The 13,898-nt window shown below is 38.9% G+C and overlaps 1 protein-coding gene across 1 annotated transcript in view; it reads left to right on the forward strand.

The window, feature by feature from the left end:
• Positions 1-13,898, forward strand: part of LIG1 (DNA ligase 1) — a 136,243-nt gene that overhangs the window by 92,284 nt on the left and 30,061 nt on the right. Inside the window, exons 15-19 of the mRNA XM_089678536.1 lie at positions 740-831; positions 7,349-7,448; positions 9,200-9,285; positions 9,367-9,482; positions 12,629-12,724. Coding sequence (XP_089534662.1) covers positions 740-831; positions 7,349-7,448; positions 9,200-9,285; positions 9,367-9,482; positions 12,629-12,724 — 490 coding nt within the window. The remainder of the gene's footprint in view (positions 1-739; positions 832-7,348; positions 7,449-9,199; positions 9,286-9,366; positions 9,483-12,628; positions 12,725-13,898) is intronic.

Consider the following 13,898-nt stretch of genomic DNA (forward strand, 5'->3'; position numbering starts at 1 on the left):
CAAACAACAAATAACATACGCATATGTTGTATTGCTGCGATCGTCAAGAGCTGGAGAATTTATTTTGGGTTGTTCTTTGGTGGTAGGTTATGGTCGTAACAAGAAACACAGCTAAATGAAAAAAAAACTTTTTTTTTTTACTATTTTGGGCCAGTTTTCCTTTGATAATAAAAAAAAAAAATCAGGAGCTATCCATTACCATTTACCACCAAATGAAAGCCCAATTTGTCCTGAAAAAGTCAAGATATAATCCACCTGGATGTACAAAGTAGTTGTGATGATATGTACGGTTTTACTAACACATGTCAATGTTGCAGAATTGTGCTTAGGCATTTAGATTTGTTTTACCCTTAGGCGTGAAGGGGTTAAGTTGAATTTCTCCTGTTCAAAGGAGCTAAGGAGCTAGAGATTTGTTTAAGGCGGGAAAGGAGCTATGGAAACAGAGCATAAAGAACACCTGCTACAGAGAGAAGGATCCAGCTTGTTTTGCTTACTTCCAGAAAATGCTAGTTACCTGGCTGTCCCTGGATTCTATGTTTTGTCATTGTTGAGATGTTCACTAATGCAGCATACAGATTTCCTAAAAATCTGGATGATAGTTGTAGACATTATTTTATCCCATTCAGGGGCATGTTTGTTGTATGCAGGTTTTCTCTGAAGTTGCTAGACAACTATTGTATATCTATAAAACTGTTTTTGTGTTCTTATTATTAGGCTTTTTTTTTTTTGTTTCATTCAGATCTTTAGGAGGGAAACTTCGAATAGGATTGGCAGAGCTGTCTGTTCTGGCAGCTATCGCACAAGCTGTGTGCCTTACACCACCAGGCCAAGGTATGATCTGCAGTACTAGACACACGCATGCTCTGTTGTAGAGAGACAGCATCTCTATTGCATGATTTCAGTGTTCAGGCTTCTCTGTGAACATGCTTGTGATGTGACATCCTGCTCCATCAGTAGTTGCCTACTTACCTCTATCCCCTTATTATAATCTTAGTGGCCTTCCGGGTCCTGTCGTATGTATTGAAATAAAGAGAGATGGTTCTCAAGTTCGTATGTGTTTTAGTTCTAAAGTGATGAATTTCAGGAGCCCTATCCAAATGACTAATTGACAAAAGTGAGATAATGTCAAATGCACTGGATTTTTGCGTAGTTTTCAATGTCCTTTTTCAAGATCACCACACAGACAAACACAGATGCATTGTTGACTAAGTTTCTGTAACATAAATATACCCAATAATAGAAAATATCACAGTTAGAAGGATAATTGTCATTTACAGCTGTTAAAGCAGTTGTAAACGCTTGCATATACCCAGTGAAGTGACTGGCCTCAGGTGATACACAGAGATGAAACAAATCCTCCTTTTCTTCTCTACATTCATTCAAAGTGCTGAGTTTATTAAACTTGTCTGAGAGGTCAGAAAACCGGGCAGAGAGCTGAATTTACACAGTGCAGAGCTCACAGAGGAGAATTCTGACAGCTGATTGGAGGGAGCCTTTACTCAGCTCACAGGAACAGAGCTGAGGCTGTCAATCTGCTGGATGTCCCTCCTGTCACCATTTTTCTTTTGGTGTCCAGAAAACTTGTCAGAAGTGATTTATGCTGATAGCAGAGGAACGAGGCACCAGACAGAAATGACACTTATTGCTCTGATAGAGACGAGTAAATTCATAAGTAGGAGAACTAATGTGATTTGTGTCACTTGCCTCATTTTAGTTACTTCAAAGAACAGTGTGCTGCTAAATTTGTGATGCTTTTCACACATATTTATATAAAAAATTTTGTTTACATTGAAATTCTTTATAGATTTGAGGTTACAGTTTTAAATACAGTGTGCATAACCATTAGACATTTGCTGGATTTGTGCTTTGAACAGCACCTAAAATGTCATCTAAAGCTCTACCTCTGTCATGATAAACACATACACATAATTTATATTGCCCTATCTTTCTTAAATCTTTTAAATAAACTTGATTGAAAAAAGTATGGATATTTTTAATAACGGCATCTTGGAATGCGTAATTTAAGCCAGCCATAGACAGTTATTTTTTTTGTAATTCAGCCAGTGGGTTCATCAAGGTGGGTGGAAAATCCAGTAACCCCCTACCCCCCCCTTTCCCGGGTACCCAACCAGGGACCCGTTTCTAATTAAGCAGTTTTCCCAGCATACCTCGATAGAATAAAACTAAAATAGTTTATTACCTTCAAATAGGTATATACCTTCACAATTAATAAGCATATACTTAAATCTGTGCAAAAACAAAAAAAGATTCAACTGTAACACATGAATCGTGCAAATCACTCCGTGTACACTATAATAAACTAATAATTAGTGACAAGCTGTGTACACTCAAAAAATAAATAAAAATACAATTAAAAAAATATAAAATAAATAAACAAACCAAATTAATTAAAATTAATTACACCAAGAAAAATAATATAAAGCAAATAAAAATAAAAAATATATATATAAATAAAGGTGAACACTCCGTGAACACTTCTATAGGGCAAAAATGCACACAATTACCCTCATGGAGTAATATCAAGCCTTAAGGGATATTCAGATGTTTAGCAGTCACTTTCAGGCTCTCAATAGCTGTATATAGGGTAAGCCTTTAATACACCATCATCCTCATAAAAGATAGAAAAGAGCCCATATAGCATGATATAATAGGTACCAAACCATTTAATATAGCATCTTACATTAGGGACTTGAACAATCTGTAATATATTCCCATGACTCAGCCACAGCAGCTTCCTAGGATGTAAAACACGTTTTCCAGTAATCAAAATGGCCGGCCACCACTTCCGGTTTTTGCGCAATTACGGCAGACGTCACGTCCACTGACGCGTTTCGTCACTTCCGGACTTCTGAAGATTATAAGTTGGGTATCCACTATGTGAGTTTTATTTAGTTTTGTAAGTTGCTGAGTGAATATTTATTTAATAGTTTTCCCAGCATGTCTCTTCAACAGAAGTTGATTATTCGGTTGATTTCAGTCAACCGGGGACAGCTACACACTGATCAAAATTTGGCTGACTCATGCTGAACCGTCTGAATTTCAGTTCGAGTATGGCCAGCATAAATCCCCTACTGAATTACAAATAATTAGACAGAATTTCATTAACCTACTACTCACAGCAAAGCTATTTAGATTTTAAAATTAACTGATCTCAAAAGATTTTAGGATGGACTTTGAAGAACAAGCCAAAGCTCATAATATTTTAAAACGCTTTCTAAAGACTTGGGCCTCCATCAGTCCATTGGTAGTCTACAGTCTGAAAAAATCAGCACCTTTACTACTTTCCTTTGGAAATGAATACCTTACACACCTGTGCAAGGAAATACTGCACAATCCTAAACTAGATATAAAGAACCCTAGGGTGACAGACATCTCTAAAACCTGATAATGTTTATGTGGCTTTCATAGGACAACTGTAGCCAATGAGAGATAATAAGAGGAAGGCACTGTTGGCTAAGGACCACCTGGATGTTTTGTGTCACTGCTATGGACAGTTGAATAAGTCAACAGGCTTATGTTCGAAGTAAGGAAATCATTTCAGATAAACACTCATGCTCTTTTAACCCTTTCGCTGCCAGGCCCTGCTCTCCACTTTTAAACTCAGGTGGCCAGACCATTTTTAAAATTTTTCCAGTGCTTTTTTCTTTTTCTTTTACAATTTCCGAAAGCCCCCCCCAAACCATATATTTTCTTAAAGTACATGACCAGCAGAGTAAAAACAAGGTGCTACTGATTTTTTACGGCCTGTGAAATTTGCGCAAGTGATTTTCAAATCAATTATTTTGTTAAAAATGCACTAAAATCATTCTTTGCAGATAAAAACAGAAAATTTTACACAATTCCTGATAAGTTCTAACTAAATATAAAGGCTTAACCTGTATTTATTGAGTAGTAAAAAACAAATATTTGTAAATTTTAAATTGCGCCTTTTTTGGAAATGGTGAAAATCGAACGTACGCAAAACTCTAAATAACCAAATTTCTCTAAAAAATCAGGATATTTTTCTTTTACAGCTTGCAGAGTTTGTAAAAGACCCCTCAAACCAGTATGACCCACATGAACAAAGCCGTGGGCCTTGTTTACAAATGCAAGGTTGAGCTGAGTTTCTTCCGCCCGGCAACCGCCCCCCATAAGCTGTAATAGGCAGTGATGGGGGTTGTTTACATGCTACGGCTGCGAAGCTTCGCTTTGCGCCCATGGCAAAGTTGACCCGACTTGCAGTGATGCCCCTTTCCGAATGCAACACATTCAAGTCAATTGGGAAGTGCCACAAAGGCCCCACGACTGTGTGCAGTGCAAGCGGTTGCAGGGCATTTTTCAGCAAAAATGGGGTAAAAACAGATGGTGAGAAGGCTTGAATCGCTTCCTCACCGCCTGTTAGCCTCTGGAGCACGATCCGAACGCGGATTTGGCTTCAGCGGCAAGGGAGATTTAGACTTATGTTTTTTATTTTTATTATTTTTTTTTTACAATTTTATTTATTTTTTACATATTTTCTTTTGATTTTGTTAATATTTGTACATATTTTTGTGTGTGTCAGTGATGAATGAACAGATTGATCGCTACTGATCGCTTTGTAAATTTAAGAAATAAAAGGGGCTGGTAAATGTTTATCGTTTTGTTCAGAATCTGCTGAACATTTCTGCTATAAGCTTATTGCAGAGGAAGAATGTAGGTCTGTATGGTGTATGGACCTGGCCTTCTGGAAGCTGTGCTGTTGGTCTGTACACCTAACGGACCTGGCAGCGAAAGGTTTAAACATGATGGAGGGCACGCAAAGCTGTTTTATGACTAAGAGCCTGGTTGGTTTGCAATTGTTGACGAACCATTCGATTTCAGGTTTTATCAGAAACTCTTCAGCAGCATGTTGGGGTATTCATCTGTGGTCCAAAACAAGTGGGGTAATGCCAGGAGATATACAGTTGTGTTCAAAATAATAGCAGTCAGAAATCACTAACCTGATCAAACACTGTTTTTGGTAGAAATGATATTTCTACATGGCAAATAATTTACTAGCAGGTGTAGTAGAGTAATAGAAATCCAACAGACCCAACAGTCATGACATGCATGCTGCTGATTCTGTGTAATTGAATCACTAATTGAAAGGGGCATGTTCAAAATAATAGCAGTGTGGAGTTCTATTAGTGAGGTCATTCATTCTTTGAAAAACAGGTGGCAATTATTGCCCTTATTTAAGGAAGGAAGGCAGCAAATGTTGTACATGCTGGTTACAGTGCATTTCTCTCTGAAATTCTGAGGAAAATGGGTTGTTCCAGACATTGTTCAGAAGAACAGCGTACCTTGAGTAAAACGTTGATTGGAGAGGGGAAATCATATAAAGAAGTGCAGAAAATGATAGGCTGCTCAGCTAAAATGATCACAAATGCTTTAAAATGGCAACCAAAACCTGAAAGACGTGGAAGAAAGCGAAAAGCTACCATTGGAATGGATAGAAAAATAGCCAAAATGGCAAGGACTCAGCCAACAATCAGCTCCAGGAAGATCAAAGAAGGTGTAAAGTTACCTGTGAGTACTGTTACAATTAGAAGATGCCTATGTGAAGCCAAGCTATCTGCAAGAAGCCCCCGCAAAGTCCAACTGTTGAAAAAAAGACATGTGCTGAAGAGGTTACAATTTGCCAAAGAGCACATTGACTGGCCTAAAGAGAAATGGCGCAACATTTTGTGGACTGATGAAAGTAAGATTGTTCTTTTTGGGTCTAGTGGCCGGAGACAGTTTGTCAGACGACCCCCAAACACTGAATTCAAGCCACGGTACACTGTGAAGACAGTGAAGCATGGTTGTGCAAGCATCATGCTATGGGGATGTTTCTCATACTACGGTGTTGGGCCTATTTATCGCATACCAGGGATCATGGATCAGTTTGAATACATCAGAATACTTGAAGAGGTCATGATGCCTTTTGCTGAAGAGGAAATGCCCTTGAAATGGGTGTTCCAACAAGACAACGACCCCAAACACACCAGTAAACGTGCAACATCTTGGTTCCAGACCAACAAGATTGACGTTATGGAGTGGCCAGCCCAATCCCTGGATCTTAATCCAATAGAAAACTTGTGGGGTGACATCAAAAATGCAGTTTCTGAGGCAAAACCAAGAAATAGAGAAGAACTGTGGAATGTAGTCCAATCATCCTGGGCTGGAATACCTGTTCACAGGTGCCAGAAGTTGGTTGACTCCATGCAACACAGATGTACAGCAGTTCTCAGAAACAGTGCGACTACAACTAAATATTAAGTGATTCAAAGGAAAGCAAAATCTTCAAACATTTTTCAGTTTATATAGTGAATGTTTGAGTTTGTAAAGAAGAATACAAACACTGCTATTTTTTTGAACAGTCTAATATTCACTTTTCTTTTTAGAGGAACAACACAAATTTGATATATTTTTCTTCATGTTTTGATTTGGAATAGAATGTGTAGTGTTCCCAATGCATTTGAGTGTATAGAAATAAAAGCTATTAGAAGGATTTTGAGCTTTATTCACTTTTTTCAACACACTGCTGTTATTTTGAACACAACTGTATATTTTCCATCAATGACCTTCTTTGCAGCTCTGTGGGTTGTTAAAAGCTCACAGGGATCCATATTGAGGCTCGAGCACACTTCTATCCTTACACAAAGGCCTTTATAGGATAGAGGTGTGCTCGAGCCTCAATCTGGCTCCCTGTGAGCTTTTAACCACCCACAGAGCTGCATGAGGAGAGTGACAGAGCCATTGCTGACAGCAGAGGAAGCAGTGAGGGAACATCAGACCAGACCATACTCACCTTTAAGGGGCCTCCAGTTGATCTACTGAGAGTGTTATCTCTAAATGCGCTATTTGATTGCGCATCTGGTGAGTGCGCAGTCTTTACATTATTGGACACATCACCATAATACCTTATAGAACACCAGCAATTGAAGATTTAGATCTTCCATACACCTATCTCTGGACATTAATATTATTTTTCCAGCACTATATTAAGCACCATTGGTCACTATTTAGTGACAGAGATATACGTTACCACTAAGTCACTTTATTTTGTTGATATAAGAGCACCTTATCACTGCTCACTTTATTGAATGTTCTCATTTATTTATTTTCATTATTTATTATATATGTGGTTATATTTTGACACTTGGCAATTTTAAGGTTTTAGCGCTGCACCCATTTCATACTGATGCTTTGGAGGTTTTTTGGTACCTTTTTTGGTGTTCCAGCTGCTCGGTTGACTTTAGTGCTCACTTACCTCTAGACTTTAGTGCTCACTTACCTAACAAAAAATACTTTAATTTTACATATCAGTTGTTTTATCTTTCCACAGAGTTTCCACCAGCTGTGATAGATGCCTCGAAGGGAATGAGCACAGAGGCCAAAAAAGCATGGATTGAGGAGCATGCTTTGATCCTGAAACAGACATTCTGGTTAGTGTCTTATTTAGAGCACATTTAAGTCAGTGGTGACTCAAATAATGTTCCGTGCTAATGTTTGTTTGCAACATTATGAGAATATTTTTGGCTCAGTAGGTATAAATTAACTCCTTTTCTAATTTGTTGCTAATGCTGAATCTCTCAAATTGGATTTGAAAATTTTGGTATTTATCATTTCTGGTGTAAGCTAGCAAAAACACGAGTACTGTCTGTGATACTTTCTTTTTTTTTGCACTATTTTGAACCACAATCGCCTCTCAGCACAATGTAGGTGCTGAGAGGCGCAGCGGCGCGATCTGTCACCAGCCGTGTACCTCGGACACGTCCAATGACAGATCTAAGTACCAGCCCCCGTTCCTGGTACCATGTGACCTGCTGTGACCAATCACAGCAGGTCACATGACACTTGTATACAATGGATGGCTTAATTCATGCCATCCATTGTATACTAGTGCCTAGCTGTGAATGGTCACAGCTAATCACATGCACATGTCATGTGATTAGCTGTGACCAAATCACAGCTAAGCACAAAAAAAAAAAAAAAACCTGAATGAATCGATTTCATTCTGGTAAATGCTTGCTTATAGCAAAGTAATTCTTTGCTATAAGCAAATTGTGTAAAAAAAAAAAAAAAAAAAAAATACTGATCACTTCCTACTGTGATACACTTTACTATGGTAACATTGTACTACTTTGGTCATAGTAAAATAAAAAGTCAGTCAGTGTCCCTGTTCACCGCCATGCCAGTTATATGGTAACGCTGTACTGCACTGGTGACAGTATGTAAAAAAAAAATAGTGAAAATAATTTTTTTCATTTTCCGAAAAATTATGACAAAAAAAATACAACTTCAAAAAACTCGCCATTCCTCTTATGAAGTACGTCAGACTGTCTACTCTGCAAAAAGGGGTCATTTGGGGATATCTGTACTATTCTGACATTCTTGGACCTCAAGAAATTAGATTGGCTGTCAGTACTTCAGGATTTATCAATATTCAGATCTATACCATAGTTTGTGAACTCTATAACTTTCCTACAAACTAAATAATACATCCTAATTTGGGTTATTTTCACCAAAGACATGTAGCAGAATACACCTTGGCCTAAATTTATGAAGAACAATTATTTATTTGCAAACTTTTATAACAGAAACAAAGAAAAACGTGTTTTTTTTTTTTTTAAATTTTTGGGTTTTTTTTGTTAATTTAGCAAAAAATAAAAACCCCAGCGGTGATTAAATACCACCAAAAGAAAGCTCTAGTTGTGTGAAGAAAATGATAACATTTTAGTTTGGGTACAATGTTGTATGACCGCGCAATTGTCATTCAAAATGTGAGAGCGCTGAAACCTGAAAAATGGCCTGGGCAGGAAGGTGTAAAATTGCCCGGTATTGAAATGGTTAAGAAAGTCAATATCTGTTTTCTCCACTTGTATCTTTCCACCATGTTTATAGAACATTGTTGAGATGTGTCTCAGTTATACTGTATTTGTATTACGTATATGTGATTTTAATGTGAACTTGCTTGCTAAAGTGAATTTGTCAGCTATTGTAAACATTTAAATCTACTTGTGTGCTAAAGAGCAAGGTTTCACAAGGTGTTTTAAAATTGTTGACAGATTCACATTGCATTTGATAAACATTTTTCATGTATATACTGTATGTAGACAAACAGCCTTATAATTATTTTTTTGTAACGTATTGGTCATATGTGAAAGTGAAATTTTTTTTCTACTTTTTGTTTCAGTGAGTTACCAAACTATGATGCAGTTATCCCAGCTCTTCTGAAGCATGGAATTAAAGAGCTTCCTCAACATTGCCACCTTACACCAGGTTTTAATCTTTTACATAGAACTTCAAGTAGTCTGTTGTTAGTAAATTTCAGTTTAACCAGTTTTTGCAATTATTTCTTAGGAGTCCCATTAAAGCCAATGTTGGCACACCCAACCAAGGGAGTTACAGAAGTGCTGAAGAGGTTTGAGGAAGCTGCTTTTACCTGTGAATATAAATATGATGGAGAGCGTGCACAGGTACTTTAAATACAATCAGAACAGAACAACGATCTGTGCATATTTCTAAAAGAAATGCAAGAATTACATTTCAGGACACTGTTGTTTAAAGTGTTACCAAAGTAAAAAAATAATCAAAATAAAAAACGTGATGCTCCTCTTCCCAGGTCCCCCGCCGACAGTCTTGGCTCCTCCTTTTCTTAGTGTGTCCCCATTGCAAGCAGTTTGTTGTGGAGGCACACAGTGTCTGCGTGTTCCTGAGCTGTGTGTCTATAGACCATGCTTACACAGCAGGACTTGGCCCCGCCCCCCACTTTCCCCTAACTGCATTTGATTGACAGCAGCAGGAGCCAATGGCTCCTGCTGCTGCTCGAGTGCTGTGTGAAGTGGAAGAAAGGGGAGAAGAGATGCAGCCATGCATAGTGCTGGATCTATTCTTCTCTCTTTTCCTCTTCACACAGGGAAGGGGGGGAAGCAGAGAGAAAATGTTTTTTATCTTAATGCAACGAATGCTCCCAGTCATGTAGTGGGGGGACTTCTGTTGGCCTTTGCAGCCACCTGGCCTCAACGCGTTACTGAAAATACAATATTCAGGATGGAGTTTCCCTTCTTATTGATTGCCTCACTTCATCAAGGGGATTTCCTGGCGTCAATGAATATCACTGCTGCCTTCCATACACACCCTGATTTCCTGGCCCCATAAACATTTTCTGCTTTTCACAGGGGATAATTGCCACCATCAAGTTGTAGCATTACCTTTTGGCCTAATTACACCCCCCAGAGTGTTTACCGAGGTGTTGGCACTAGTTCTGGGCATGCAGTGTCCACCAGACGGTACAAGTTCTGGAGAACTTGGATGGATACTGAATCTTCAGAATCAGTCTTGGTTCTGATTCAACACCTGGAGTACTTAGGCTTAGTCCTTCGGACTCAAGCGATAACCTTGTTCTGGCAAGAGAAATGCCTGTCTTTTGAATCCCAGGTGGAGTCCCTGAGGTCATTGAAAATTCCCTCCATTTGAGCCTGCATCAAGGTGCTGAAGAAGATGGTAGCCGCCTTTAATGCATTCCCCCAGGTTCACTCCAGAATGTTAAAGCTTCGTATTCTGTTGGCATAGGATAAATGTTAGGAGGCCTTGGATCTGCCAATGCATCAGACTCCCAAGACCGAAGTAGCTTGGTATTCAACTGACCCTCCTATACTAATCTCTTTACATTTGGGTCTTCTGTCAGAGTGCAGAGAACTGTACCATGGCTGTGGTATACATCAACCATCAATGAGAAATAAGAAGTTGAGCTTTCCAGGAAGAAGCATACCCGATCTTGTTGTAGGCTGAGCTTTGTGTGCTGTCCTTCTCCAGTGTGGAAAATTGACTGGTGGACTTTCTGAGCTTTCAGCAGCTGAATCCAGGAGAATGTGCCTGTCTCCTGGAGGTATTTGCAGATATTTATCTGCAGTGGGGAATGCTGGATCTTCTGGTGTCCAGATTCAACAGCAAGCTGGATAGGTTTGTGTCCCATACTTGAGATCCTCTAGCGTTTGTGATGCATGTCCTTATGACTCCTTTCTGGGTTTTTCAACATCAAGCTTCTGTTGTTCATGTTTGTTAGGCTGCTACTTACTATTCTTTTAACACAGTAACTAGTTCTAGTAGGTAGATGTTTATGCCTCTGGGCATGTCTGCTTTGAGTGAAAGGTCCTGCAGGCAGCTTTGTATTGGGGTTCCCCCCATTCTGTTTTTGAGTTTTTGACCTTGTTGTGCTGTTCCCACCCATTGTGTTCAGTGCTTTGGGATGACCCAAGTGGTCATGAATATGACCTCATCTGGAGCAAATCTATACCTTTTGGAAGAATGCAAAATCAACTAGAAAAGCTAAAATTTCTGGGGAATTTGTGTGAAGTGTTCTGCCTCCACCAGTAGTCTACAACTGGAGTGGGCGGAGTAACTGGGTGGAGTGGCTTGAGTAACTGTTGTGTGGTTGGAGTGGCTGGAACTAACTGTGAAAAGGTTGGACTGGGCAGAGTAACTTTATGGAGTGGGCAGAGTAACTGTGTGGAGTGTTTGGAGTGAGTAAAGATAGTAAACATTACACTAACCAATTGAATGATCAAATTTAAAAAGTGCACATGGCAAGCTTGATAGAGTGAGAAATGCATTTCAACTTTTAATTATTTATATAGCACATCAAACGGTTGTAGTTTAAAAATTGTAAATCCTACACCGAAGAGCTTTATTTTGTGAGAATCACAAGACCCAGACCTACATTTTGATGGATAGTATGTCTCTGAAATTTTAAAAATGAAGGCACAGTCACAGTTTAGAAATTGCCCTTCAAATGTGAGATGGCTAGAGTGGAGTTTCAATGAATGTCAATGGGCGGCGTGAGTTGAAAACAAATGGTCATATTGTGAAAACCTTAAGGACTATGGCTTAGCCGTGGACATTTTTAGTGGCAGCAGGGATAGCTGAACATTGTGATATAAGATATGTGTAGGTGGGCTTGAAAATGAGGGAGTGATGGCAGTTTAGAAATCATGTCCTGATTTTTCGGCTCACACTCTAGCTTTTGTCAGCTCTCACTCTAGTTTTGAACATTCCACCATTCATTCCTATGGGACCAATTTCACCACAAAAACACCGATATTTCGTGAACCATTCGGCGAAACGTTCCACAAAGTAATAGCACACCAATCGGGAACAATCCGAACGTTTCGGTATATTACTGTCTATGTAGTGTAAAAACTGTGGGAGGAGTTAGGGTGGTAAATTGGCTATAATAATAAGAATATATATGTGAGATAACAGGAAGTGGTCTTGCCATGCAAGAACACTTAATGACAGTTCCCCTGTCTCCCACAGTTTGGCAGTTGTTAGGGAGTGGCCATTTTTGTCCCTGTGCAAAGGACTTTCAAAATATCAAACCTTGGACTGCTGTGCTGCAAACCTGTGCTTGCCCTAGCATGGAAAAGATAGCAACGCATTTGTTTTGTTGCTAGTATATAATGATATTGTTTAAATCACAAATATGATGTTTATGAAAGTTATATCAGTTGCTACTATTCGTTTCACCAAGAGAACAGAAACGTGAAATTAAAACCTTATTGGCATATCACCAAAACAGCAGTGTCTGCTTTGTTTAATATTTTTATTGTTTGTTTTACTATAGGTACATATCCTGGAGAATGGAGAAGTACACATATATAGCAGAAATCAGGAAAGCAATACATCAAAATATCCTGACATAATCAGCAGAATTCCAAAGGTAATAATCTGTTGGTTTCTTTTTACATAATGGGAATTATATACTGTATATGAGTGGTACATACTATATAAGTACACTTGCAGACTTGGGCTGATGTCAGAAGGGGCGACTGCGGCTAGCCATTCTGCTGCTTTTGATTTGTCAAGATGTTCAGTAGCATTCGGGCCCGTGACAGAACAACAGCTTGCTGAATCTGGCTACAGCGGGATTGAATCCACAGGCCCAAACATTTCAACTTTAGTTTCACCATTCCATAAAACATATTCCCAGTAGCGTGTAAATGTCTAATATCAGTGCCTCAGAAATGTGTGTACAATTAAAATGCTGTTCAATACACGTAATTAGTAATTGACATAATTGGTTTTGTTTGAGCTTTGCATTGTTCATTCCTGAGCGCTGTTTACACTTTTTCGTTCATATATTTTTGCGGTATGCCAAGGTGCTCTTTGGTAAACTTCATGCATGCAGCAATGGGTTTTTTTTGTAGAGCAGCGGCTTGCTTTGTGGTGTTCTGCCATGGACACGCTGACTGTTGAAAGACTGTTACGTATGGTAGACTCATGAACAGGGGTGTATAACCGTTTCAGTGCTCTCTTCAAGCCTTTAGCTGTTAATCATGGGTTCTTTTTTACCTCATTGAGGATTCTGTGTTGTGCCTTGGGAGTCATCTTGGCTAGGCGCCCACTTCTTGGAAGCGTTTCCACAGTAATAAACTGTCTTTGTTTTTTAGCAATTTGTCGAACTGCTGACTTATAGATGTCTAAACACTCTGAGATTGCTTTGTATCCCTTTCCAGCCTTATACAGGATTACTGCTGTTGTTCATATGTCTTCAGAGAGCTCCTTTTTGCAAAACATGGGTCACATCAGCTGATGCTTCTTATGAACAGCAGTCTTAAAATGTCTGAGTGGTTTTTATTACTCCGATTAGCTTTCCTTTAAGTAGTAAGTCTTTGGGTTCATTTTTTCCTCCAGGACTGTGAATGTTTATTGGGTGTGTTCAGCAAAGATGCGTGAAATGATTTTTGTTTGGTTTATAGGCTTAAAGTGACACTAAAGTTCAGTTGTGTGTTTTTTATTGTTCTTTTTTAAATAACAAACATGTCTATACTTACCTGCTCTGTGCATTAGTTTTGCACAGAGCAGCCCCGATCCTCTTGTTTTTAAACAGCAGT

This window comes from Staurois parvus, unplaced genomic scaffold, assembly GCF_062004578.1.
Source record: "Staurois parvus isolate SC_StPar_1 unplaced genomic scaffold, SC_StPar_1.0 ptg000207l, whole genome shotgun sequence".
Taxonomy (NCBI): Eukaryota; Metazoa; Chordata; class Amphibia; order Anura; family Ranidae; genus Staurois; species Staurois parvus.